The 26,828-nt window shown below is 46.5% G+C and overlaps 8 protein-coding genes across 8 annotated transcripts, besides 1 other annotated feature; 4 read left to right on the top strand and 4 right to left on the bottom strand.

The window, feature by feature from the left end:
- The first annotated feature begins 672 nt into the window (after positions 1-672).
- TSTA_069740 (double-strand-break repair protein rad21) lies at positions 673-3,099 on the top strand. The gene is made up of 2 exons (XM_002340902.1): positions 673-1,179; positions 1,234-3,099. Exons 1-2 carry the CDS (start codon positions 916-918, stop codon positions 2,716-2,718), a joined length of 1,749 nt encoding a protein of 582 aa, XP_002340943.1. The 5' UTR covers positions 673-915; the 3' UTR covers positions 2,719-3,099.
- Positions 3,100-3,664: 565 nt separating this feature from the next.
- TSTA_069730 (uncharacterized protein) lies at positions 3,665-4,298 on the top strand (the record flags this gene model as incomplete). Its single annotated transcript, XM_002340901.1, has 2 exons — positions 3,665-3,921; positions 3,981-4,298. Exons 1-2 carry the CDS (start codon positions 3,694-3,696, stop codon positions 4,296-4,298), a joined length of 546 nt encoding a protein of 181 aa, XP_002340942.1. The 5' UTR covers positions 3,665-3,693.
- A 214-nt stretch (positions 4,299-4,512) lies between these two features.
- Positions 4,513-4,539: a microsatellite.
- Positions 4,540-5,070: 531 nt separating this feature from the next.
- Positions 5,071-7,687, top strand: TSTA_069720 (MFS multidrug transporter, putative). Its single transcript, XM_002340900.1, has 8 exons — positions 5,071-5,534; positions 5,582-5,971; positions 6,020-6,052; positions 6,107-6,193; positions 6,240-6,761; positions 6,810-6,943; positions 7,044-7,116; positions 7,167-7,687. Exons 1-8 carry the CDS (start codon positions 5,122-5,124, stop codon positions 7,231-7,233), a joined length of 1,719 nt encoding a protein of 572 aa, XP_002340941.1. The 5' UTR covers positions 5,071-5,121; the 3' UTR covers positions 7,234-7,687.
- Positions 7,272-8,456, bottom strand: TSTA_069710 (Riboflavin kinase, putative). Its single transcript, XM_002340899.1, has 4 exons — positions 8,396-8,456; positions 8,066-8,331; positions 7,751-8,005; positions 7,272-7,690 (listed from the first exon to the last, which is right to left on the bottom strand). The coding sequence occupies exons 2-4, from the start codon at positions 8,180-8,182 to the stop codon at positions 7,373-7,375; spliced, it is 690 nt and encodes a 229-aa protein (XP_002340940.1). The 5' UTR covers positions 8,183-8,331; positions 8,396-8,456; the 3' UTR covers positions 7,272-7,372.
- Positions 8,457-8,565: 109 nt separating this feature from the next.
- TSTA_069700 (C6 finger domain protein, putative) lies at positions 8,566-11,030 on the bottom strand (the record flags this gene model as incomplete). The annotated part of the gene is made up of 3 exons (XM_002340898.1): positions 8,566-8,959; positions 9,012-10,795; positions 10,844-11,030. The coding sequence occupies 3 exons, from the start codon at positions 11,028-11,030 to the stop codon at positions 8,942-8,944; spliced, it is 1,989 nt and encodes a 662-aa protein (XP_002340939.1). The 3' UTR covers positions 8,566-8,941.
- A 1,871-nt stretch (positions 11,031-12,901) lies between these two features.
- On the bottom strand, positions 12,902-15,745 carry TSTA_069690 (IdgA domain protein). The gene is made up of 7 exons (XM_002340897.1): positions 15,468-15,745; positions 15,203-15,411; positions 15,052-15,150; positions 14,965-15,006; positions 14,685-14,915; positions 14,332-14,632; positions 12,902-14,268 (listed from the first exon to the last, which is right to left on the bottom strand). Exons 3-7 carry the CDS (start codon positions 15,101-15,103, stop codon positions 12,915-12,917), a joined length of 1,980 nt encoding a protein of 659 aa, XP_002340938.1. The 5' UTR covers positions 15,104-15,150; positions 15,203-15,411; positions 15,468-15,745; the 3' UTR covers positions 12,902-12,914.
- Positions 15,746-15,870: 125 nt separating this feature from the next.
- TSTA_069680 (oligosaccharyl transferase subunit (alpha), putative) lies at positions 15,871-17,731 on the top strand. Its single transcript, XM_002340896.1, has 3 exons — positions 15,871-16,312; positions 16,378-17,401; positions 17,451-17,731. The coding sequence occupies exons 1-3, from the start codon at positions 15,990-15,992 to the stop codon at positions 17,574-17,576; spliced, it is 1,473 nt and encodes a 490-aa protein (XP_002340937.1). The 5' UTR covers positions 15,871-15,989; the 3' UTR covers positions 17,577-17,731.
- Positions 17,732-22,487: 4,756 nt separating this feature from the next.
- On the bottom strand, positions 22,488-25,416 carry TSTA_069670 (vacuolar transporter chaperone (Vtc4), putative; the record flags this gene model as incomplete). Its single annotated transcript, XM_002340895.1, has 5 exons — positions 22,488-23,072; positions 23,133-24,465; positions 24,513-24,758; positions 24,812-25,256; positions 25,412-25,416. The coding sequence occupies 5 exons, from the start codon at positions 25,414-25,416 to the stop codon at positions 22,630-22,632; spliced, it is 2,472 nt and encodes an 823-aa protein (XP_002340936.1). The 3' UTR covers positions 22,488-22,629.
- Between the last annotated feature and the right edge of the window lie 1,412 nt (positions 25,417-26,828).

The raw sequence follows: 26,828 nt of genomic DNA, 5'->3' as shown, positions 1-26,828 counted from the left end.
CAATTCGACTTGGGAGCTAGATCATACCGGTGAAAGAATTGAAAAGATATATGGCGAGTTTGGAGACACCGCAAGAAATTGTAGAAAAATGCAAGCTGGCGGTAAGAGACCGACAAGGAATTTATAAAGTATAATCGTCACCAAGATACCACCTCAACGGAGAAATGAAAAGATGGCCGACAGTGCCCTTGTGGACGTCTATACTGCGACAAGGGACGGATAATAGTCGAGTCGTTCAATTCATGAAATAACAGAGAAGAAGTCAAGCAGTTTGTTGTCCAGGAAGGATGCTGCGGATTAGCGTCTCATACGCGCAAGGGTGCAGCTTGTGATTGGCTGAATTGGCTGCAGTTGCCAGCAAAGTCACATGCTTTGCTTATGCCTGAAGGAACAGGCATGAAATAAAATGACCAATCACAATAGCCCATTCACTGCTAGCGTCGTTGCTACGAGCTTGCTGGCTGCCGTGCACGTGACCCCAGCCACACATTCCTGTGCCAATCAGTTTCCCCCCAAGCGCGAAAAGTGACGGAAGGAAGGCTGGGGCCTGTTCCTTCCTTCTTTCTTTCCATCCAACGCGACCCGAGACCCCTCGCAACTTCCTTTTCTGTTTTGCTTCTTCTTTTTCCATCCCAGACTTCATTTCCCATTCTCTTCTCTTCTTTCCCCTCTACAGGAATTACTGTACCTACTTGATTGCTTTTGGAATATCCATCTACCGAGTTACTCGGTTGCAGAGCCATCGTTGGCGGCTTACGTGGTCGGTCGCGACATCGACCTGGTGTTTAGATAGGCGCGTCATTGATTCGCCTTTGGCCAAGTGGTTGCCTCTCAACCACCGAAAGCATCTGTCTTGGATTGAAGGGCAGGCGGCATTGAATATATTCTCTCTGCAGCTTAACTTATACCTACGCGATGTTCTATTCTGAGACGCTTCTTTCAAAGACCGGGCCTCTGGCTCGCGTCTGGCTATCCGCCAACTTGGAGCGCAAGCTTTCAAAGTCACACATCCTCCAGTCGAATATCGAAAGCAGTGTCAGTGCCATTGTGGACCAAGGCCAAGCTCCCATGGCTCTACGTCTAAGTGGTCAGCTTTTACTGGGTGTTGTCCGAATCTATAGCCGTAAAGCGCGTTATTTATTGGATGATTGCAACGAAGCACTAATGAAGATCAAGATGGTATGATTATTCGCCCTCATGTCTTGGTAACCCGTTCTGACGATATTTCTTTAGGCATTCCGGCTTACTAACAACAACGACTTGCCCGCCAATGTGGCTTTACCCCCCGGCGGTATCACTCTTCCTGATGTGCTTACAGAATCCGACTTGTTTATGAACCTCGACACTTCATCTCTTCTACTGCCCTCTATCAATTTGGAGTCCGACAGCAAGCGCCCTGGTACTGTCGACTTTGGCAGTCAATTGTTATCCGACACGCAACATCTAGTATCTCAAGAACCAGCCCGTCTGGAAGATCATACTCTGCTCGACCTCGATCTTGGCGAGGACGACGCTCCTCTTGATAACGACATCAGTATTGAAGTTGGTCGAGACGCTCCTCTTATGCGCCCTGTTGAAGAGGATCTGTTCAGCGAAGAAGGAAAACTTAACGATGTCGACTTGAATCTTGACCTTGGCGAGGATGGTGCTCCACTGGGAGATATGGACCTCGAAGAAGATAGCCACGACAATATTGACCGCTTCTTGATGCCTGATGACCCTATGGACTTGGGTGTGGGCGAACTCGATGTTCCCCAAGTGGAACCCGAGGCTGAAGCACGATCACCACAGCCATTAGTTGATCGGTTTACAACCCCTCAGGCAGATGTTGCGGCTGGTGAGGATGAAGCTGCTGTGGATGAACAAGAGGCTGCACGAGAAACACAGCGAGCCAAGCGACGAAAGATCATCGGCCATGATGTGGATACACAGCTCAGTTCGGCTTTGATCAAAAAACATCAGGAAGATCACGAGGATATTCTCAAGCCTGTTTCATTCTTGCCTCGTGATCCAGTGCTCTTAACACTCATGCAAATGCAAAAGAACGGCGATTTCGTATCCAGTGTTCTCGGACAGGACCGTGGCCGCGGATGGGCACCTGAGCTCCGAGACATGCTTTCGTTCGAAACCGTCCGGAAAGCTGGTGAACTCAAGCGCAAACGCGACAGTGGTGTATCAGATATGGAAATCGATGAGGCAAATGTACCTGCTCTGGATCTTGGAGGAGATGAATCCGCTATCAATCTTGACGAAGGTATCGGTCTTGATACCACTCTTCAACAGGATCAGATTGAGTTTGGTGCCGATAATGATGACCAACTCGGCAGTGATAATGAGGGTTTACAGCTTGACGAATTTGACGATACCATTCACCCGTCCGAGACTGGTCCAGTATCTCTGGGCACTCAGCATGCTGTTCACCTCCTTCGCGAGCGGTTCGGTGGTTCTCAAGCTGCCGAGCCAGCCACACCACAGAAGAAGGGTGTATTGTTCCAGAGTTTGTGCCCAGAGAAGACTACAACAAAAGCTGATGCAACTAAGATGTTCTTTGAGACGCTCGTTCTTGCGACCAAGGATGCCATCAAAGTTGAGCAAAGCCACAACAACATTGGCGGTCCTCTCCGTATCAAAGCCAAGCGTGGGCTCTGGGGTTCATGGGCAGAGACCGAAGCTGGCGGCGAGATAGCCGCTCAACAGGAGACCCAGGTTGCTGCTTAATTGTTTACAACATGACAAAAACAAAATGGAACGGATGATATCGGTGGCTTTGTTTATATGGCGTTACAAGGGGTCTTGGCTATAAAAGGTTGCTTTACTGAAGCGTGCCTGCGTTATGTACAGATCTGATTTTGCAAACTTGGACGTGTTTTGGCAATGCTTGAAAATTCTTGGGTCGGCTCTTTGGCGTATATACGTATTGGCGACGGTGTTTGCTTCTACCTGGGTTCGTTTCCTGGACACTTTATTTTTTTCTTTTGCTTTGGTATTCTGTGTTTGGGTTCTTCTGACTTCCTCGCTTGAACTGCGAAGCAGTGAGTACTGTTGTTGAGTAACCGATTGTATGTTAGCAGTAGATTCTAATGAATACATTTCGCAGCCACACACAGCCTCTGCATGATAATAGAACTACCTACATATACTGTATATGCGCCATTCCTGACACCCCTGACATGTCTCAGCCTCCCGTTCACTGCTGTGTCAACCTACTTAGCAGCTGCTGTACGGAGTACACGTATACCCAATCCTCAAACTGAATTCTGTGACAAATGTCTCATGGGGCATGCGTCTCACCATTGGCCATGCCGCCAATCAACTCACAAGAACTAATTGTGCAGTATGCAACAGTCAATTAACGCCCTGAGTAGATATTCCATTTTTATCGAACTTGGGAGCGTTACGCAACGGGTCTAGAATGCGAAACTGTTCGAGTCGAGGGCTTGTTGGACATGCACGTTGGTATAGTATACATAGCTTTCAGATCCTCTAGTTATTGTTATTTTGGCAACTTTCTTTAATTTATTTACATTTGGCTTGCTTTGCATTTTCAACGCGGACACTCCACGACTACTACGAACCTATACATATTCGGCATATACTCAACTACAGTGCTGGCAATTACAACGATCACCTTTCAAAAGCCGGAATTCCACTCATTTTACAAACTGAGCTCGAGCAACCTTTTTGATTACCAACATGAACGGCACAATATCCCGTTTCCGTTTCCAATGCATGAACATTCGTGACCGACTAGTCCATACACCATGGCTATTCATCAAAACAGTCATTCGCGGCATCACAGCCGCACTGGCGGTTATATCGTTATCATTCTTTGCAGCTGCGATACCATGTTGGAATCATAATTTGGAGCATATCCATGGTCCGGAGAAGGGGGATTGGCAGGATGGGATCCCTATTGCGCCTGTGAGTTCTCCCCTCCCCATAAGGCCTTGTTGCTGGGGTATATGTTGACATTTGAATAGCTAGCGTTAGCATTCCTCTACAACACATGCACAACAATCTACGCAGTCAAAAAAGGGAAAGGAGTGCCCTATCACATCCTCGAAGTCCTCATCGACTTTTTAATATTGTCCGCCCTCGCTGCGGCGTTGGTATTCGCTATCTGGGGCGGAGTATTCAATGTATGGTCCACAGCGAGCACGATGATGGGCCCGTCAGGCATGATGATGGTGATGTGCGATGAGTCGTCGAATGCATTTAGTAGAGAGTGTTTTCCGGAGTTGTATCCTTTAGGGTTGATTGAGATTGCTGCGATCGGGTTTGCGGTTCCTGTTTGGTAAGTCCTGTTCCTTAGGGCTCAGACAGAAAAAAAGCTAACGAGAGAAGTATATTCCATGTTTTTCTTTTCGTGCACGGGCTGGTTGAGAGGTGTACGCGGTCACGGAGAGTGAATTCGCAGGCGACAGAGATGATTAAGAATCTTGAGACTGATGCTGCGAATAATGATGAATGGGGAAGACGTATACCACGGGGGTCGTATTTCTATAGGTAAAGATAGCATAGCATAGCATAGCATAGCATGGAGTTTTCTTTCTGAGCGTCAACTGTCATCTATCGACTAAGTAGCTGAACGGATCGTACGGGGAAGTCCGCAAGCTCCGTGCGGCCCGCTCCATCACGGCTTTATCTATCGGCTTTTGTGGTTTGACGCTTTGATATACAATGGCATTGGCATACGTATGAGACTGCTCAGCTTACATGCAGAACAGTTGGTATATTCGCTCCGCACGGTTAAGACGGCTCACCGTCTCACGCTTTAAGATGGAAATATGTAGTAGAAGAGTCAAGCAGAAATAAAATCCATTATCTCCGCCAGATCCACACTCTTGTGAAGATCTTTGATTGATCAATCAAATAAGTTGGTGATATCGGCATACTTTCCGTGGATCCAGTTTCTTTGCCAAATTTTCTTTTCTTACAGATATTCCTTCCCCGCAACACCCAGAAACGCGAGAATTTCACGTTCAATTTGTCAGCATATTAGAATTGATAATCTCTGGTGTTGGTGTAATTATAAATGGGAGACTTTTAGTCAGGAGGATCAACGACGTCGAGGTTCGAGTTAGTTGTCTCGCGCGAGGTGATAAGTATCGCCACTTCGAAATGGAGGAAAAGTACGAAACAGAGCGCCGTTCACTCTCGCCAACATCGTCGCATGCAAATGAAGAGCATGATGGGGCGACCTTTTCACCAATTGCAGCTCCATCAAATAATCTGCGTGACCTGGACACAGTCGAACTGGGCAAAACGCACTCGAGAGCATCGCGAGCTTCGCGAGCTTCAATGAATCGGACCTACTCGTTGACGGACGGATATTGTCTTAGCGTTCAAGATGACGAGGAACTTGATGAAGAGGAACTCGAACAAAGGAAGGATGAAGGTGTAACACCGGAGGATGTATCCCCGACTGAATATCTTGTGAAATGGTCCGAGAATGACCCCGAGAATCCCAGGAATATGAGCTATGCCCGGAAATGGGTTATTGCGATTGTGGTTTGTCTAGGCTCGGTTTGCGTGTATGTTGATCTCCCATTAAGAAAAAAGATGCAAACTGACCGTACAGGACTTGCACATCTTCGGTATATACAATGATCTATAGCCAAGTAACCAGAGACTTCCATTGCTCCCGCGAAGTCGCAACACTCGGTTTGACGACCTTCATCTTCGGTCTTGGGGTCGGTCCAATGTTTCTGGCTCCCTTGTCAGAGTTCTATGGTCGTCGCATCATTTATATCGCCTCATTCGCATTCTACGTCATTTGGATGATCCCCTGTGCAGTTGCGCAAAACATTCAGACTTTGATTGTTGTTCGATTTTTTGGTGGACTCTCTGGCGCGGCTTTTTTAAGTGTGGCTGGAGGTACTGTGGGCGATTTGTTCAATCGCAGTGAACTTGCTGCGCCGATGATGGTGTTTTCTGCTGCGCCGTTTTTGGGGCCGCAGATTGGTCCTCTGTATGTTCTCAAGTCTCTTAACATGCAGATGGTTGCTGACTGTTGTAGGGTTGGAGGGTTTATCAATCAGTATACCAATTGGTAAGACCAGGCTCGAAGACAGAGTATTATGAGTTGACTGACGGTTTCGTATAGGCGATGGACGTTTTATACCTTTCTTATCTGGTCCGGAGTACAGTTGGTATTATTGGTCTTTCTCGTTCCAGAGACATACCATCCAGTGTAAGCATGCCATTTTCTTTTTTTAGATGCAAGCTAATAATCGCAGACTGTTGAAGCGCAAAGCTATCCGCCTTCGCAAAGACACCGGTGATCAGAGATACTATGCCGCGCTCGAGAAACTAGACAGAAGCGTCGCTCAAACCGTTATCCGCTCCTGTTACCGGCCCATGTTGCTCCTCACCCTCGAACCAATGATCCTCTGTCTATGCTTGTATTCAGCCATTCTCTTGGGTATTTTGTATCTTTTCTTCGGCGCCTTCAACCTCGTCTTTACCCGAATATACAATTTCGAATTGTGGCAAGTCGGAGCCAGCTTCTTGGGTATAACGGTCGGCATGATGGTAGCAGTTGGATCAGATCCGCTCTGGCGCGCAAACTATCAACGTTTGGAGCGTAATCATATAGCTGCCGTGGGTGAGAAGGGAGAATCAATGCCCGAATGGCGTCTTCCGCCGGCTATTGCAGGTGCTCCTCCAGTCACGATTGGGATTTTCATCTTTGCCTGGACGGCGTATGCGCATGTCCATTGGATTGCGCCTATTATTGGGACAGCAGTGTTTGGAATGGGGTGCGTACTGTTCCTAGGATGCTAGTAGATGTAAGCTGATTGTTCTAGGGTCATCCTCGTTTATTCCGGAATCTTCACATTCCTGGTTGACGCCTATCCCGAATTTGCAGCGAGTGCCTTGGCAGCCAACAGTTTTGCGCGATCGAGTTTTGCAGGTGTCTTCCCTTTGTTTGGAACATATAGTAAGTTGTCTCTTCGTTGGATTTGGGTTTGATCTGTGTTACATGCCACGTGTATATGTCTGGGGTATATGTTCGGAGAACTTGTGGCTGACTGATACAGTGTACAATCGACTCGGAATTCATTGGGCATCGAGTCTGCTCGGATTTTTGACGTTGTTGATGCTTCCATTTCCGTGAGTTTCTTTTCTCTCGCTATTATAATAAAACCAACTAACGTGAATAGATACTTATTCTTCAAGTACGGAAAGGAGTTGCGCAAGAAGAGCAAATTCGCGACTTCTCGGGTATAGCCCTCACCAGAGGTAAACTATTGTCTTGAGCTCAAACTGTATATTTAATAAACGCACATTAGAAGCTACATACTTAGAACTAAAACCATCTAATCTAATTCCGTCTATACCTTCACCCGTTGAGACAAAAATTCAGTACTCACCCCCCAAAACTCCTCAGCCACTCCCTCTCCCTCCTCACCTTCTCCTCCCCATTTTCTGACTTATCATCATAATCATCAGCTAAATACCGCACATACCCACCCCTCATCAGACTCTTCCTCGCAACCTCACAATCAATCCGTATATCCTCCACGAGGGCTTCACGAGATACATAGTCAAATTCAGGACGAATATAGCCCAGAATCAGTAAATTCAAATGCGTAGAATAGAAGTCCGGGAGTTTGAAGAATGTTGTTGTTGGGTTTTCGTTGGATGTCGGACTTGGCGATGTGAGGGGGGGCATTATATGGATTTCCTAGAGTCATCAGCTCTGTTCACCGGGATTGCCAAAAAGAAAAAGGGGAGGGGGGTATACAATAGATTTAACCTCGTTCTTATAAAATGGGTTGTATCCTATACTCAACACAGCCGGTAAAATCGTGATTTCATTTTTCTTCTTCTTGGGTTCTGCGTCTGCACTCTCGGATGAGCCTGTTTGAGCAGCGGCTTCAATCTGGTTATATTCGAATCGAGCTGGGTCCAGAGCTACGACGCCGTAGTATACTCCCGTCTGGAGGGAGGGATAAGCCTCTAGACCGCCTGGAGGGATGTTGGCCGTTGGAATGCCGAGCTTCACACCTCATCAGTCCATTGATCCCTACACATTTTGAGAGAAAGAGAGGGGACTGACTTCTTTACTTCCGCGTCCGAAACCTTTGATGACTGGTCCCGAGAGACGGATGGGATATGGTGGTTCAGGACCAGAGTCGGGGCCTGCGACGGGGTCTCGAGGGCCGTTTTGACGCATTGTTGCCAGAGGAAGTTGAGTTGGTTGTTGCAGAGATTATTCAAGTCTTCTGTTATATAGATTGACTGAGTGCTCTAGATGTATGTCTGACAAATGCGCCACGACTGCTATGGTTGCACAGACAGCACGGCACAGAATGAGTAATGTATCTCATGAACGTCAGTATGTATTCTCAATGTATACTATATATTATCTATACAGGAATATACTTACCTCGCTAGTTATTCAATACAGAAAAGAATCTATGTATGATACAAATCAGTCATCGCGGGGTGAATGCGGACGGAGAAAGAATCGGAGTGGATCTAAGCTTTTCTAAGCCCTTCTGTGGAACCACCAGCCTTAACTCTCGACTTACAATGAATGAATGAATGAACAATCATGTCTGATCCCCATAGGATTGGAAAATAATGATACTAACAGATACATAGCATATCAAAGCAACAAAATCATCCGCCTCCATTCTAGTTCTTGTATCCCATTCATTCCACCGTCACAAATTGGTTTGGGTTGGTTATATGTACAAAAGTCGCACGAAGAAACGATTTACAGTCGAAAAAAATATGTAAAAAGAACAGAAGACAAAAACATCAAGGACCGAGGAAAGAAATATGTACGTGTCCGAAGAATTTTTTTGGTTCCGACGTAACGCCTGATAGAAATGACACCGTACACCTGGCGAAATGAATATCCCTAAAGAACGAACTAAAAAAAAGAAGAGGGTATAGACAAGATAGTCTCTTGTCATGACCAGTCTGATCAAATATGCGGTAAAAACTGTACCTCGTTAGTATATCAGCAACACCCGGACAGCAAATAGAAAACTCACGTTCATAACGATCAACATGGGTATATCAAAAACATCCCTTTTCACTGTCCAGCAATAACTACATTCAACACGCCCATCTCTGAACCCCAATCGATTCATACCTGCTTCCCCGACAATCCCTCCCTTACCGACGATGTGCGAGTTCCATCGTCCATCGTCCGATTTCACGAGATCCATGTCTTCTTTGGTTTTGTATTTGAGTAGTTTGCATGTATTCATGACACTACCCCTGGAATCGCCAAAGGCGAGACGTGCAAAATCTTCGTAGAATTCAATTACGCTATCGTCGTCGAGGAGTTCGGCTAGAAAGACCGGTGCCGTGTTGGTGGTGATGGGTTCCGGATTGCGCATTCTTCCAGCACCACCGCGTATCGACGATGCGGCGGAATCGGTCTGGGATGATGGATTGGTGCCGCCGCCAGTGTTCACGTTTAGATTCGGCTCCTTGCCAAGCAGAACTTCTTTCTTCCACCCGGTCAGGATACTGAACTCCTTCCCCACGGCGGCTACTTCGCCCGTTCGACGGCACACAATAGTCGGTGTGCCGCATGCATTGATAAAATCTTCATATTCCCACAGCGTTCGTTGGAAGCATTTCTCCATGAATATCAAATCATCCTGATTTAAAGTCTTTGTCGTTGCAATAAATGATGGTCGAATAGACGCCAACGCCTTGGCGATTCGTACCGTTTTCGGTGGCGAAAACCGTCTCTTAATAAATGCAATCAATTTATGGAATCCACCAGTATATGAATACGGCTCCTTGACGCTGTCGTAGATTTGCGACGGTTCGCGATGGCGTCGTTTATTAACGTTGGCGTTATACAGACTTTGCTGACGTAAATGCGGGGTTGATATCACCGTTTTGGTCTTCATGGGCGAGTCGTCGAAATTCGACGGCGCAATGGTCGTGGCATGAGGACTCGTGGTCGACGAAGGACTCGCAAATGTATTAGATCCAATGGCGTATGCGTGAGGTGCATCTTGTTGCAACAAATGCATTCCTCCGCCTTGCCCGTACAATGTACCGCCAACGCTCATTCGGGGATTCGTGTTTTGCGCCCCGGACCAGTCGTTGAGCACAGGATCGCCAAACATGAATGACTGCTGATTGGGGCTTTCAGTGGTAAATGCTCCAGTAGGATTACCGAATTGCTGCGAGTTGCTGCGTTGCCCAATCGAGCCACCTCGCTGATTGCCACTGTCGCTGGGAGGGGTGTCTCCAGCACCAGTGGCCATATGGCCCAACATACCAAATTCCAAGGCACCGTATCGATTGCCAAAATTCATGCTGGCAAGATCAAAGTTAAACAGCGCCGGATCACTAGGGTCGAAAAAAGCACCAAATGAGTTCTGTCCGGCTCCAGTCGTCATCTCGTTGGCCGGTTGTGTAAGCGCAGGCATCGCCGAGGAGGCAGATATGCTAAAAGTTGGCGAAGCAGGTGTTGCAGTAAACGGGCCTGGATTCAAAGCGGCGCTGTCCGGCAGTGATGGGTTTGTTGCGCTACTTGCATCAAAGGTGCTGTTGCTGTTATAAGACGGCGTTGACGAGGCGTAGATTGAGCTTGTTTTCGGCTGCTGTATATTGTTGGTCCCGTTCGGCGTAAAATCAGATGGTGACATCTTGGACAGCCCGTTTGCTTGATTGTAGAAATTGCCCTGGGCACCAGGCACGAGAGCACCGTCTGGGGCATCGTGCAGGTATTTTGCTTTTTTCCGCACACCATCATGACACGCATCCTGCAAACCGCGTTTGATGCATCGTTGACAAGGTCGTTCGTCGCCTGCAAACATTAGTATCAGAAGTATAAACTTTGGCGGCAAGAACATACCGCAAGTCAGATGCGCCCGTTGACATGCAAAGCACGCCCGGCGCGCTTTCTTCCTTCGAGGTCGCGAAGGGTCTTTTGAATTTGATGCGGTTTTCGAAGTGGTTCCTCCAGTTTTTGGAATATCACAAGACTCGTGCTCACTATGATCCGTGGCAGAGGGTAGATCGTCTTTCTCAGTGTCCATCATACTGACGGAGATTGCGACCCATTCACCGGTCACCGAGCACCCAACGCACACTTTCTCGTACAGGTTGATCCAATTATGGAGTTATCGACGCGGACGTCGTGTAAAATCTGGGCTATTAGCGAACCAGCGCACCAGGTTCTTAGCCCTCGGTATCTCAGTCATCAAACAGGGATGGCAAGTGTCGCGCGACGGCAATTTATTCCTTGATGCGACGGGCGGAAACAAGCGGGCCGGTTAATAAGTTGTTATTTCCTCGAAGCGGACTTCGTGCGAGCTTCATTCATTGAATTGTGAAATTGGCTGTCTGGACGTGCAATGGACTTTGCGACGCGGACCGAGTTAGAGTCAAAGCGAGAATTTGCACCTGGAAAAGTTGGAAGAGTGGAGATTGTTCTGTTGGTATGCTGCTGAAGTTGCGATGAAGTTGGCGTCAGTAGAGAGGGTCGGCACACAGTTACTGTGCAAGGTACAGAGAAGGACGCGAGAGAAAAGACGCAGACTCTCTCGTTTCAACAGTGGCTGTTCGTGAAGAGTCAGAGTTGTTTGGAGAAGTCGTTGCGGGGAGCCCAGCCAATGATCGGCTATACGATATATTAGTCATCCGCTTACCGAGTAAGTTAACTTAAGTTAGTTAAACTTATCAAAGAAAGACTTGGTTTCACTTCTTTTTCTTTCTTCTTCATATGTATGTACTCTAACTGCTTTGCATTAGAATGTCTTTGTGGGCGCCTCGTGGCTATACGGTCTGTACTCGCTAACTACATCAAAGTCAAAGAATCAGCCTCGATCCAATCGCAGCGCCTAACCACCCAACTAACTATTAGCGTGATGAAACAAGAAGATGAAAATGCCTCATTCCTTTGAACCGGGAGAATATTCATTTCTCTGTTGAATGGCAATGCATGGGACACAGCATGTTGTACTTTTGTATGTATTGCATGTATTGCCCATACACACTTGTCATACGGCTTATTATGGGGGCTGTATTGTAATATTCGTAATCGCCGCGTATACAACCACTCATCTGCACGTCCTGATTGGCACTGGACTTGGCGACCAATGCGGCAATCCCTCACGAGGCTTTCTTTTCTTGTTTCTTTCTCAACGACTTCTTTTGTTCCAGGTTTTCTCTTCAATAATAGAGTTCGTATGTATTGATCGAATGCGGGGAGAGGCTTCCACCGGCTCGCTTTCTCCATCGGGAAGTACGTCGATTTCACGTCTCTTCATGATAGACGCTGAATATGGAGGGACGTGTACTACTGATCTACTGCAGAAAAATCAGCCGAGGATGAGATACAGCTGCAGCTGTGACGGACATGCGTACTGAGTATCTGTCCGTGTGTAGTCTCTTAGTCTCTACGCCGCACACCTGACTCGGACTCTGCAAATATAGAACCAGGTACGGAGCACTGCGCACCCAAACCTGGATATGTCCCAGAATCTGGGGTCAACTACCGGGTCTGGGGTCAAGCCACGCGGTGTGACTGCTCGGAACTCTTAGTAGGACTATTATGGTTATGTCATATATTTAACTACTACGGAATATACTTGTAGATATACGATGTCCTTCCTTGCACAGTATGCAGTAGTTATCAGAGAATTAACCACGATACACATGCCAAATCACAAGGAAATATAAAACATAAATCAACTTCCAGTCTCGTCTCTACTCGCGACGGGCTGGTTGTCGTTCCGATTTCACCCGACACGAAAATTTGACTCCCGCTTAGCCCTAACTACAGCTGAACAGGTCTGTGAGCATCACCTGCCCAGGTAGGCAAGTAAACTAATCCATGACCCCTAGTATATCAAATATGATTCTGAATAGGAAAAGAAAAGAAAAGAAAGTCGAGATATCTTTTTGTGATATACTCTGATTAGTTATAGCGACGCCTGAAGCTCCCTTATTCGAGGACTGACACCTCCCTTGCCCTGTAATGTACATAAACTAGCCCTCTGAGCGAGCGGAATAAAGTCTTTGATGTATTTTCCTGCATTGTGGCCGTTGGAAAGTCCTGCCACAACTACACCTAGCAGTGTATCGCCTGCTCCGTTGACGCTTACCACATCTTCATCAGCTAGTATCGTCTCCGGAGGGAATAGACGCATATAAACACCTCCAACCATTTCGTTTCCATTCCCTGCAGACGCATCGCTTCGAGAGATGATATATGGTGAACAATCAGGTGACGTCAAACGCGCATCTTCGCGCGGTAAAAGTTGTGTGAGGAGCACACCCTGAGGACCCAGTTTGATGAGCAGATTGGGGATAAACGGCAGTAACTGTATGCTTTGCTGTGGAATACCCGCGTCAACCAACGATGGAGAGGTAACCGACACAAGCAAATCGCGGGATCCGGCACTGGAGAGGTTGAGTTCGTTGATGATATTCCACCATTCCGGTGAATCGAATAATCCATTTTCACGGGCTGTAGAGTACATAGATCTAAGTTCAAGTTCGTTGGGTGCAGCAAGGTCAAGTTTTGATCGTGGAACGGTGTCAGACGGTCCAATTACACAAGAAGACTTATTCGTCTCTAGTCCTGCAAAGAGTCTGGTAGCCTTCGCGGTAGAGACGGGTTCAAAGGCAATGCGAGCCCCGACCGTTTGACCAAGTTCAATCCATTTGGAGATCACGGCAGGACTCCAATTCCCGTCTACCACAATCCAGTTCGGTCGTGCCTGCGCGACAATAGCGCCCCAGAACCCTTCCATGTTGAGGTCGTGGTCTGGAAGCTCCATAATAGCCATATCTGCCATGGCCACGAAAAGATCTTTCTTGGCATCGTTGACGGCAATGTACTGAGCGGTCCTCACACCCAAAGAGAGAGACAAGGTTTGGATACCTGTAGTCTCTAGACCTTCTTGCTCAACAGCGGCCAGAGCTGCTTTGCCGCTTAGGTCATCCGCAACAACGCTGCAGAAGAGAGTTGTGCTTCCAACGTAACTTGCAGCAATTGCGACATTGTAACCTACACCCCCTAAGCTTTGCTCGATCGTAGCCGGATTTGAAGTCTGCACGGAAGGACTGACTGCGGCTTTTTGAGAACCGAAAGGAGTAAAGTCACAGGATAGATCAATAGCCAACGAGCCAGCGACTAGCACGTCTACTTTCCCCAGGTTGTCGATAGGTGAAGTTGATCTGCCTATAGCCGCTACACTTCCTGTATCAGGTGTCGGCGCTGAGACTGACGAGCCAAGGGAGGACGTTAGATCGGAACTCACTGGTATTGATCTGTTGAACGTAGATGCAAGCCCATCAGCACAGTCTTCGTGATGTGGTCTCCGAATAGCTCACCGATATTCTGGGTGTTTATGAGCTCGTTCAAGTTTCATCAACTCGACTGCTACTTTCGTTGCGCGCTGCACGTTTGATTCGATAAGCGCGCGATTCGCAGGTATACTACTACCGCCAGTGAGCTCTTTAATCTTTGCAAGAATAAACGGCGTATTGTCGCTTCCGTGGAATCCCTCTGCTGCAGCTGTTCTGACCGCTTCGTCTATTACCCTATCCATCTCGGCCTTGGGAATAGAGTACTTTTCCGGGATGGGGTTTGCGAAGTGGATTCCCGATGTCAAGCCCAGTTGATTCTGGGCATCTAAATAATTAGACATGTGTGTTCCGTCTTACAATCCAAAAGAAGTGCTCACAAATCATCGCCGCAGCATCGAGCTCATTCTGAATCACCTTCGGACTCGGTATTCCACTATCGCGAGTCCAGAATGCTGGGTAATCGACATGGCCCTTTCGGCCGTCTGCAAAAGTGCCAACAAGAACACCTTCGGTTTCGAGATATTCAAGAGTTTTGGGAATATCCAGAAAGCTCTTGCAGCCTGAGCTGACTACAGCAACAGGGGTCCTCCCTAGTTCCGTCAAATCGGCTATTTCTAAATTAGTGTTGCACTGTGATCAATTTAGTTATATCCATACCTGATATATCCATTGACACCTCTGCCCCTCGATGGACGCCCCCTACTTGCATCAGCTAGTGTAATCAGCACAGTCGAGGGCACATACCTAAACCACCAGTACCAAAAACTTTGATACCAGCCAGATGGGCAAGAATCATGGTGCTGAAACGGTGGTTCCGCCATGAATGTGCTTGCCCGCGAGTCCCTTTCAGCAATCAGCATGACTTATCTTATAAAGCCGGCAAACGCACACTCACTAGTCCACAAATATAGCCAATATCACGCCGCGAAACTTTCAGCGCGCTTTTCGTCTGAGCACTAGCTGCCACCTCGATAATTTCTTCAGCGGCTAAACCCACGCGAGCTATACCATTGAACACTGCAATTGTTGCGGGAATACCTCCATTGCTCCGCACAACTGATTCTAGTAGCGAGGCAAGCGCTACATTATCCGGGTACGGGAAACCTAGGTTATAATAAGTCGGCTGTAATGAGATACAATGACTGGGGTTGGCTCCATACCGTGCGTATATATGGTCGACTCTAGTGCAACCACAGGTCGCTCGGTAGCTATAGCGTCCTTGATTTCTTCTGATACCCGGAAGAATTTACTGCTGGCGAACTCAGATGCCTTCTTAGAAATATGCCTGCATGAAAGGAGTCGTGTAGATAGCGAGCAATTCCGCCAGCTACGAAGTCGTACAGCACAAGAAATGGCCATGCTAGATGCCAAAACAAATCATATCACAATAGCCTGGTCATGGAAACAGCTGATTATCGTGAATGTTTTTGCTGGTGTCGATATAGGAAAGGAAGGAAGATAACTCCCCGCATGAGACGGGATGCGGAGTGCACTAAGCGGCCGAAGCGGTCGCCGTACAAGGGCCACCTAAGCTCTTTCCCCATCTGAATCAGCTTCATCTTCACTCATTGTTCATCAATTCAATTGTCTGTCCTGTTGGTCGAACAACATATACACCAAGGAGAATTCATTGAAATATACACGACCGACAGCTGACCCATCGGGGTCATTCCGTGGCCACAATGAGATTCCTCAGCATTGCCGCTGCGTTGCTGTCAACAAGTTGCAGTACACTATTATGCGCGGCAGAGCCAGTCAAAGATTTTACACCACCGGAGGTCTTCAAAAATGTCAATTTAGTGCGGAATACAAATTTGGAAAAGGGATATGCTCGTGAAACAATCAATGTGGTGGTGGAGAATACAGACAAGCAGCCACAGAGTGATTACTATGTGCCATTTCCATCTGATGTGTTTAGTCGCATTGGGGGATTTGAAGTGCGCAATAAGAAATCTCCGGAGAAAGGAAGCTTTCCAGTGACAGCTGTAGAAGCTGATGGTGGCAGGTTCGTGTTTGACAGTCCTGCGAATGCTAGCTGACCCTATCATGACTGATCGTATTTACTTGCAGCACTCAATTCTATAAGATCCAGTTCCCCGAGCCCCTTTCGCCTTCTTCGCAAACCACGCTTAGCATATCATATTATGTTTTGGGCTCTTTCAGTCCTCTTCCCAAGTCTATTGGACAGTCGGACTCGCAATACCTGACATATACCATCGATGCTTATGCGCCATCCGCCTACAAGGTTGAGACACAAAAGACAAAAGTCAAGTTTCCTACTTCCAATGTCCCCGGTTATACCATCACATCCAAACTGAAGACAGGAAACGACCCAGAGAAACAAGGAAGCACTTTCACATATGGTCCGTACACCAAAGTGGCACCGGGCGCCACGTATCCGCTTACTTTCCGTTTTGAATCTACAAAGCCTATCCTTGCTAGCTCTCTCTTACAGCGTGACATTGAAGTCTCTCACTGGGGTGGCAATCTGGCCATAGAGGAACGCTACTGGCTTCGAAATGACGGTGCGAACTTATCCAGGAATTTTGACCGTGTTGAATGGGCCCGTCAATCGTACGGTGTGTCCTCGAACTCCGCTTTGCAAGAGCTGAAGTACCCGCTCAAACCCGGATCGGTGGATCCTTATTTCACGGATGACGTTGGAAATGTGTCCACCAGTCGTTACCGCCCTGGAAACCCCGGTCGTGAAGCTCATCTCGAACTCAAACCTCGGTTCCCAGTCTTTGGCGGATGGAAATACAGTTTCCGTGTAGGATGGAACAACCATCTTTCCTCTTTCTTGCGCAAAGTTGGTGCGGAATCGTACGTTCTCAAGGTGCCCTTTATCGAAGGCCCCAAGGCCGCTGAAGGTATTCAGTACGATAAAGTCGTTGTCCGTGTGATCCTGCCTGAGGGAGCAACAGATATCAAGTACGAAATTTTGGATAGCGGTGTACCAAACGGTCTCCCAGACGCGTCATATATTGAGTCTAGTATTTCAAAACATCGCACGTACATGGACACGATTGGTCGCACGGCTTTGACTCTCAAGGTTGATAATCTGTCAGACGAGGCGAGAGATTCGCAATTACTGGTATGTTTCATGCTCTTTTTTCAGCCAGCAATTACTAACATCAACAAAGGTCACATATACCTACCCGTTTACAGCCGGACTTCGCAAGCCTTTAACCATTGCAGCGGGTCTTTTGAGCATCTTTGTAGGTGCATGGTTCATTGGAAGTTTAGACGTGAGCATCAAGAAGCGGTAGGGTTCTCATAGGAACAAAAGAGACATTGAATAAATAAGTTTTGTTTTATGACTGGTACCTTTCCTTTTTCTTTATTTCCCTTTCTTTCAATCCATTCGTGTATACCATAGTCATCGAGTCTGCATGCAATCGAATTTGGCTCAAATTTAGGAATGCTTTTGTCCTGATCAGAGTAACAGATGCATCACCAGCCTAAATACGTGCGCACAAGAACCTGTTGAATATTGCTGAATATCCAGTTATTCCTACTCAACCTTTGAACCCATTCATGGGATCGAGATCAGGCCGAAGTTCAACCCCTACCCGCCTTGAAGCTTTGTTTACATGTCCCCTGATCAAAGCCCCAATAATTGTGAAAAGAGCCAACTGGAACAGTATTCGGTTCGGATACAAAGGTCTGAATGCTCTTGAAGAAACAGGCTGCTTGAGAGGAGGGAGTGGCTGGCACAATGATATGGTGCACACCAGAGAGAAAACATTCCTATACCAAGTTCAAGGGACTTAAATGGACTTTCACGTGGGCTTCAATGAAAAAGAAGAGAGAAAGGCAAATACGACGCTATTCCTGGCCACGTGATCGGGCTCCTACCCTAACCCACGTCCTCTCGGGATCGGAACAACTAATCCTCGCTATCGTCGCCTCAGGCACTGTCGTTACTCAACCGTCTCACTTTTGATAGTAAGTATTAGTCAGTCAGGTATAGTGTTATAACAAAGTGTGAAATATATATGATTTCTAGAACTTCTAGAATATTGTGCGCTCTTTAACAAATTATTTTTTGAAGATTGATAGATTGTATACTACATACACGAATAAAAGCAAACCCCTGCCTTTGTTCTTGAAAGTACCAGGTATGAAATTTATAATAGATTGATTCTCTTCGATATCGATTGTATACTACATAAACAAACCAAAAAAATAGCAGTAATAAGATTCTGGGCCGTCAGCTTCGCCTGTAACCTGTAAAGCGTCCGTTTATTGAGGCTCTTGGGTGAGGGTCTGCTTTGGCGTGATAGCGGCCTGAAGTAGTATTGGGACCACAGGAACTATGGTCTGTCTGTTTTGGGGTCTGCTTGGTCCCAGCTGATTATATCTCAATGACCTGAAAAACTGCGACAGCTTAAGATAGGGAATCTCCATAGATGAGGAAGTTTCGTTGACAGTTGTAGGAGGAGAAGTTAGACTTGGGTCCTCCCATAAAAGTCTCCGAAACGCGGTGCAGACTAATTCGTCTTAATGAACTACACAATGAAGTTATAATAGGTTTCTCCGTACGGAATCATGGTACGCATAAATCCTGGTGAAGGGCGAGTACACATCAAGCTAGCTACCTCCAGTTGCCCAAAGCTGGGGGCGTCGAGACCGTGATTGTGACTTCGGAGTCCGCGACGCTATTCCACTCGGACAAGTAGTTCTGCTCGCGCAAGTCGTGGGCCAGATATGTGTGAATAAGGCACTGAAGAGGCGAAACATGGAACTATGGTCTGCTTGGGGTCTGTACTTGGTCTCCACGCCTCCAATGACGTTTGAAAACTTTACAATCCCCAATGACTTCGTCTTCACGAATTTTGCAAGAGTTCCCTTCTCAGGATCGACTTCTTTCAGAGTGGACTTGAGATCTGACCCAGCCCTGGAAACATACGGTCAATGATGAGTTGTATCTGTCTTGTAGGTGCCAGACCCCAAGGACGACGACTTATTGTCGGCGAGCTGGTGGTGTGTGGAGTCGCTGTGAGGCGACTTATTTTGCTCTTACAGACGGGGCAGCGGAATAGCAACTGATCTGATCTTAGTGAGTCCTGAAGTGAAGAGGCTGTACTGCTCTAGACATGATTCTCTATTGTCGATCAATAGGCGATAACTGCTGGGAGGGGCGATACTGTCTACCTCTCCTTGTAATGGCCTCGCTCTTCTGGGTTATCTGTTGCAGTACCTTCAATCTCCATAGCCATCGGGCATCCATCAACCCATCTCTTCGACGCTATCAACCCTAATTATGATCTTAATAACTGCAATTCAGTTTACTCTTATTTCTTTCAAAAAGTCTGCAATTGCGGTAAGACTAATCAAGAGAAGAATGATCACAGAGCAGCGCGATCCTCATTAGTAGAGGGATGCGTAGAACGATTTGCAGGAGAACGTTGCAGGAGTCAAACTCAATATCTGACTGTCGAGAGCGATTTCTATTCAACCATGGAACAATTGGACCAATAGTAGTAGATATTACAAGGCATAATAATTGAAATGCCGGTAAGTAATTCGCTACTAACGTGTTGTGTTCGGCCGACACATTTGTTGGTCTTGTTTCACTGTATCTCCCCTTCTTGTCATGGCCTTGCTCTTCTTTTACAGTGCTTTCAATCTCTTGAGTTACCCAATATTCTATTAAGTCATCGCTGTTGACCCTAATCTTAATCTTGATGACATAGGTTCAATATTCCTGTATATCTTTTAATAGCTCTGTAATTTTGGTAAGATACTGATCGAGAGAAGAAGAATCATGCCGAGAAGAATGATTGCTATAGTTTTCCAACAAGTCTATAGCCGGTGATTGACAGAAGGATTATCCAGAGACCCATGAGAATTATCCTGAGGAGAATGACTCTCACCGTCCGACTCTGGATTGCGATTTCTATGGTAGGATCAGACCAATAGTGGCAGATATCACAGCACATAACAACTGAACCACTGCCATAGAAGCAGCTCCAAGTGCTTTCAGTTCTGCCAACATACTTGTTTCTGTTGACTATCGCCGTTCGACTGTGCTTTCTGTTGGTGGTAGATAGATATGTTATCCCTGCGCACCGCTCGATACGTAGGAAGGATGAAAATAGTGTAGTGTATCTTGTAGTTAAGGGTAGTAGGCCTTGGTAGCTCCTTTTACTGTCTAACTGCAAAACGATATCTCTTCACGAGTCGTTGATCTTGCGAGAGGGAACTCTGAGATTCAAGAAAAGAGACAAGTCGGGCTCATTGGGTGCGTAGCTGCTACGCCAGTGCAATGGTTGCATTGCTATCCCTACGCACCGCCCGATATGTAGGAAGGATAGAAACAGTGCAGTGTATCTTGTAGCTAAGCCGCTCTTCAGAGTTATGTTTGGAACAAAATGGTGGAGAATGGAGAAAGTCGGAGAGTTCCTTCACCAGCGGACATCATCTTAGCTTATAACGACACGAAAGACATGTAGAGTCGGAGTCCTTCCTCCACATGAGAGAAATTGGGTATTCCTCGGGACCAAACTCGCTGCTGTGCGTACAGTGGTATATGGTTGGAAGCAATACTCTCCGCCGCTGTTCCATCAGTTGGACTTATAAGATGTCTCCTGAGATTCTCCTCCTGAGTCCAGAACGCCAGTTCCATGCGGTTACACTCGTCAACCTTCTGTTATCTTTTCACACCCCCAAATATGCATGAAGGATAGAAAACAGTATAACGTGTTTTGTAATTAGGCTTTGCAACTGAAAACGTTGAGTGATTGGGCTCCGGATCCAGGGAGTTCTCAGTTATCCGATCACTTAAAGCGAATCGTATAGCACCGCCAGCTTGCTCTTCGGGTTTAGGTTTGGAGCACACGTAGTGGGGGAAAAAGATGGAGTTGTAAGGATGATGGTCCATCCCTACTTTTTGGGGTGATGTTTTAAGGAAAAATAGGAGGAAGAAGATGGAGTTGTAAGGATGATGATTCATCCCCACTCTTCAGAGTTATGTTCAGAGGCAAAGCAGAGGATGATGAAGATGGAGGCAGATAATGAAGATCATCCTTAGGAAAGGCAGTAGTTGCTTCGTATATGGCTTCATGTTCCTCCTTGTCCTCCGTATAGGACTTGTCGGAGAAGTCGTCCGATAGAGGCCATTTTCTTCCTCTGCACCACCGGATCCTCTTTTGGTATTTTTTCCTTGTATAGACAATATCTTCGGTTAAAGAAGCCCTGTATGAAGGATTGAGAACACTGGAATGTATCTTGTAGTTAAGCTTGCTCCTCGAAGCGAGATGAAAGAGTTAAGAAGACGGGGCTGAGCGATATGCATGGGGGTGGTGATGCCTGAAAAAAGCAAATTTTCAGAGCCATAAGTAGAGGATGATAATCCACAGCGAAATATGATCAAAATGGATGTGTGAGTAGAGGGTGCCAGTGGCCTCTGCGGAGATGAAGAGCCAGGTGTAGAGGATGATGATTCTTGAAAACCATGGATGAAGAAGAACAAGCCATAAGCAGGGAATAAAAGCATCACTTTATACCTCGAGAGAATCCATGTATCGAAAAGTGAAAGACGGAATTTTTGCGTCAAATTTAATTATCAATAGCCCCATAATACTAGTAGTTGTTAGGTAGGCAAGAAAGCACCCAAGTAACAATTCCTTATTCGAAATGCGTTGATTGTCCTTCTCAAACGAGGAGCTCTTAGTATTAGCGTCCCAGAACTTGCCTTGAAGTTTCAATTAGACCTGACAACGTAGAATTTACCTTTTTTACTTACACTCGAACCTTCCAAATCGGGGAACTCAGCCCTAATCTTGGCATTCCCTAAGTCCGATTTAATTCACAAATTACGACCTATTGACAAAACTTTCGTCCCAAGATGTAAAACAAGTAGCAAAAGATTTTTTATTATCCAGATGCTTTATTGTCTCGCTTTACTTGAGATGAGTTTCGAGTATACATTCTTGAGAAGTGCGGTCTTGGTTTCATAATGAATTTTCTTCAGCGCAAACGTTCATCAGGTAATTTTTGAAACACCAAGCAAGGTACGTTCATTATTCAAGGCTTGGATAGTAACAAGCAAGCTCTTACACGTTTTGAATGAGTTTATGTCTTGATACTTGGGTTCCTATCCCCACCTAATTTATGTAGAGTGAGACCGGACAGTCATATCTAATGTTTCAATATATCGAAATCTCGCTCTTTCAGTCAATCGAATATGTGCGACGTTATATGTACAGATATAAATAATCTATATCATACATATCAATCTCTGCAATTGGTACATTTCACCATCATCTCTATAAACATTAATTGGCATGACCGAAAAAAAAACGGCAGAAATAACAATCAAAGCTCCAGTCCACGGATATTACCAACTTCTTCGACCGTCTGATTACTCATATCAACCTGAAACAGATGAGGACGACCCTGATCATCACCAGAGGCAAGTTGACCATGTTTCGCCCTGAGAATGAAATTCACCAACACAGCTGACACCAATCCCAGACAAAGGAATGTAGGACCCCATTTCTCGTAGTAGATACGTTTCACATCGCGTCTTTTACGGATCTTGTCCACACGCCAGACATATAACACCACCGAATAGACAAGACATATGACGGCAATGATGGTGAAGACCCATGCAGATGCGAATGTGACGTAGTCGCTACCAAAGTTAAGGAGTGTCGCTGCGATCGAACCGATCAAAATTGAGAACTCGAGCCAGGAGAGGAATGTGCGTTCTGCAGCAAAATAGACTTTTGGCTCGACGCGGATGGGGACATGAATACCTATATGCATTGTTAGAATCATTCCTAGCTATCCTAGTTGATTAACGGTAGGTCACTTACGTTTACCCTTGGGCGCAATAAAGCGTTTGACTGTACGTCTTCCATTTCCGAGAATGGTAATTCCATTGGTTCCTTCATCTGCCATCTGTGTAGCCCGTGGCCGCGGTGTGATGGCCTTCAAAACTTCCCAGGTGATATGTCCGGTGCGGCGTAGATAGCTGCTCAACAACATACGGTAGTAGTAGAACCCTCCAATACGTCGCGCCTCCTCGAGTGCATCCGAGAAATCAGACTCGTCATCCGAGTCGTACAACGGGTAGTCCTCATCGCCAGCGAGGAAATCAGCGGCGACACGTTCTTCGACATCCAGCTCATTGCGAGTTGCTGAAAGCGCGCCATTGCGCTCGTAGTTGGTTACAGTGTCGTGACTGACGCCTTGAGTAGCAGCATTGCCATTACTTGTCTGACCATTGCCGTCGATCTCGTCGTCTGTCTCATCATCGTCCTCATCCACCATGTCGGAAGTGGATATGCTTGTGCTCTGTGTTGGCCGTTCAATGCCGTATTTCCGTGTAACGGGCTTCCGAATATCAATATCCATTTGCGGGTACCAGAAAGGCAACAGGTGAATTTTGTCGGGAAACAAAGTTGCACAGCCATGAATGAACTTGCTGAATTTGGGAACAGCTTCTACTAGATGACTAGCAGTGAGGTCGCGGATCCACTGGGGAGGCTCTTGTCCGGCCTGGGTCTGCAGTTTGACCTCGAGAACTGCATAAGGAAATCTCTCAATATCCTCTGGCGGTAGTTGTCGGAATGGCCAGTCGATTCCAATATCCATGCGCCTCCAGTTGTCGCCGGCGCGTCTCCTGCCGTCCAGGTTATCTTCTCGGATCATGCTCAGTTCCGTATCCAGAGAGATTCGAACACGGGCATCACCAGGCAGTTGGAAGGCTGTACGATGGTAGAACGTCCTGCAAACAGGTTTGAGATTGCGCGTGACTACACGGTACTGAATCTCCTTTGCAAGCGCCTCCCAGTCGGCAATTTGCTGTTCCGATTTCTTGCCTTCTTTTCTCATTTTCTCAAAGACGGCTGGAACGGTCATGTCGCCAGACAAGTATGCATTAACATGCTTCTCCTTCATAGGGAAACGAGCCTTGACTGATTTCTCTCCGGTCCAATCCTCTCGATGCGTCTTTCGTTCAACAAAAATCTGGTCAACTTCCATCCCGCCGTACCATCGTAGTCGAATAGCCTCGGCGCCTTCTGTTTTCTGCAGTCGGCCTTTGTACAGCTCCCATGTTTCAGGGTTGTCATAATAGATTGAAGAGATGGCGGAATCCTTTTCTTCGAATTCTTTACTAGGGTTGAAAACAAGAACAGGAAGATGCTATAATCGCATTAGCTGGCAGTAGGGAAATGGCAGGAAGTACAAACCTTGAGGATAATCAATTTCAACTCGGTGATGTTGTCGGGATGTACCCAGTATTTGGTGGTCTGTCGCACAAAGTTTTGCTGACCGCCGCCAGCAGATGCGTCACCCTTGACGGGGTTACCTTTGGTCCTGACCAGGTCATAGAGCCGGGAAAGTTTCACAACGAACGCGTCGTAGTTGTCCTTGAAAAATGGCTTCGCATTCAATCGGGCAGCAAACACGGGTTTCAAATACCACCTTGTTTGTTTCTGTGCAGTTGTTAGTACAAGGGTCTTCAAGCTGTATTCAGAAGGGCACTTACATCATGTTTCTTGATAATCTTCTGAAACCCCGTGTAGTTCAATTGAGTGAATTTCGCCAAATCATGCACATCAGCAATAATATCACTCAAATCCGCCTCGAGCAACATGAAATCCTCATCGGTCGGCCTCTCCGCACCACTAAATGAAGCCGGATTCTCCAACCGCGCCACCACCTGATTAACCTCTTGCTCGCTAGCCTTGATCCGCTGAATAATCTCCTTACTCTTCAGAGCCTGAAAAGTAGCGACTTTATCGAGTTCACTCTCCAATAGGGCTACAAACCGTCGCTCATCGGCTTCCGTCCAAGATTTACGGTCTGGTTTGGGGTTTGCGGGTGTTGGCTCGGTCACGTATTCGGTCTTGAGGGCGTCTTTGAGATCATCGTAGGCAATGTAGTGCCAGTAATAGTCCTTGATCATGGACGAACGTAACTGTTCACCGAACCTATGTTTGTGTTACACACCGCTTCAGTCAGCCTATCTTGCGCCTTTTTTGTCTTGACAGCGAGCTGCAGTTGGTCGATTGGTCGGGATTGGAGTTCCCAACCATAAGGTATGCAAGCAATGTCTCCAAAATATGTCGACCTTTTTAAGACTTACTTCATGTTGACAATCAGTCTTCAGCGGCGTGTAGTTGTCAATGTGGTGGTTGGAAACTTGAACGCTTACGTCGTCGCCGGAAATAGCTTGGCCGTTCGTTCGTTATCTCGAGAACAGGGCACGATAAGAAACAGAGATTTCAATTCCCCCACAACCTCATGGCACAGTATACCGTCAATTGAATGATATGCAAGAGTGCGCGACGAGTAGAAAAGGACAGAATTAATATAAAATGGAAGACTCGAGGGCAGAAACAAGAGAAGAGGAGAAAGCGGGCAGAGAACTTCTATAGGCAGGTGGAGCACTTCGACCGGGTCTCCATCGCAAGTTTGTTCCAGATCGAGTTTAAGTTTGGTAATTTGTGAAAGTTTCGTACGATAAACAACGATGAATACGGAGTACTTGATTCCTACCTTAATATTACTTGACAAAATCAATTCTGTTTATACAATTGGTGATTCATGTCTGACTGATGTCCTTCATCTTAATTGGTATTGTTGCAGCAAGCTCGTTGGCTTATCCATCCCATCACCGAGAGATCCATCCGGAAAAAGAGCTCCAGACCAATCCATGGGCGTAACTACATGTATGGATACAAACCCATATGCAAATCCATTTAGCAACTGATCCATTCTAAAGGTTTGCATACAGAGCCATACATACCAGATACAGCGACTAAACCGTACCTCAAAAGAACCATCCAATCATCATGTATAAGTGACTCACGTTTCTGACAGTCCGGGATAGCTAATCGCCTCTTTTGGACTAGTTTTAAGCCTAGACTTTGATGTGTATGTAATTTACACGGCCATTACGTAGGATGTTTTGTCAAATTTCTGGTTCGATACTACCCAGGGCTCCTGTTATACGTCGGGATAAGTAAAAGATGTTATTGATACATTGTTCTGTTGATTCATTATTCAGCTGAGCGCTCTTATGCTCTGTAAGAGACTATGTACTGGTGAATCATCATGTAGAGAAAGCAGAATAGTGTACAGAGTACGCCACTGATTTACAATGTATACTATTTTCCATTAGGACAATGGTTATATCTAAGATAGTGGATCTATATATATGCTCTGAATCTAACCTTGTTCTCTGGACTACCTAGGTAAGTACATGTAAAGATTGGTAGCTACATCTCACCTTCTCACCTAGGTGACTATACGTACCAGATTTTCTTTGTGCCGCCGATTTTGTGAGGGCGCTCACAGTCAGGCTCACTGAGTAAATTTTCATTCCGGGCTCACGCTCACTGAACTGCTCACTTCAATCATAAGTGTCTAATAGTCGCTCACTGAGCGGACGGCTGCCGATGGCTTGTAACGGGGCAGAGTCAATAGAGTAAAATGCATAGCATAGAAGACTAACAAGACGTGAGCTGAAGAGAAGAAACTAATCTACAAGGGAGCAAGCC

The sequence above is a fragment of the Talaromyces stipitatus genome, genomic scaffold (assembly GCF_000003125.1).
Source record: "Talaromyces stipitatus ATCC 10500 scf_1105507295523 genomic scaffold, whole genome shotgun sequence".
Taxonomy (NCBI): domain Eukaryota; kingdom Fungi; phylum Ascomycota; class Eurotiomycetes; order Eurotiales; family Trichocomaceae; genus Talaromyces; species Talaromyces stipitatus.
The sequence above is the reverse complement of the archived record's forward strand: the minus strand, read 5'-3'. Positions and strand labels throughout refer to the sequence as shown.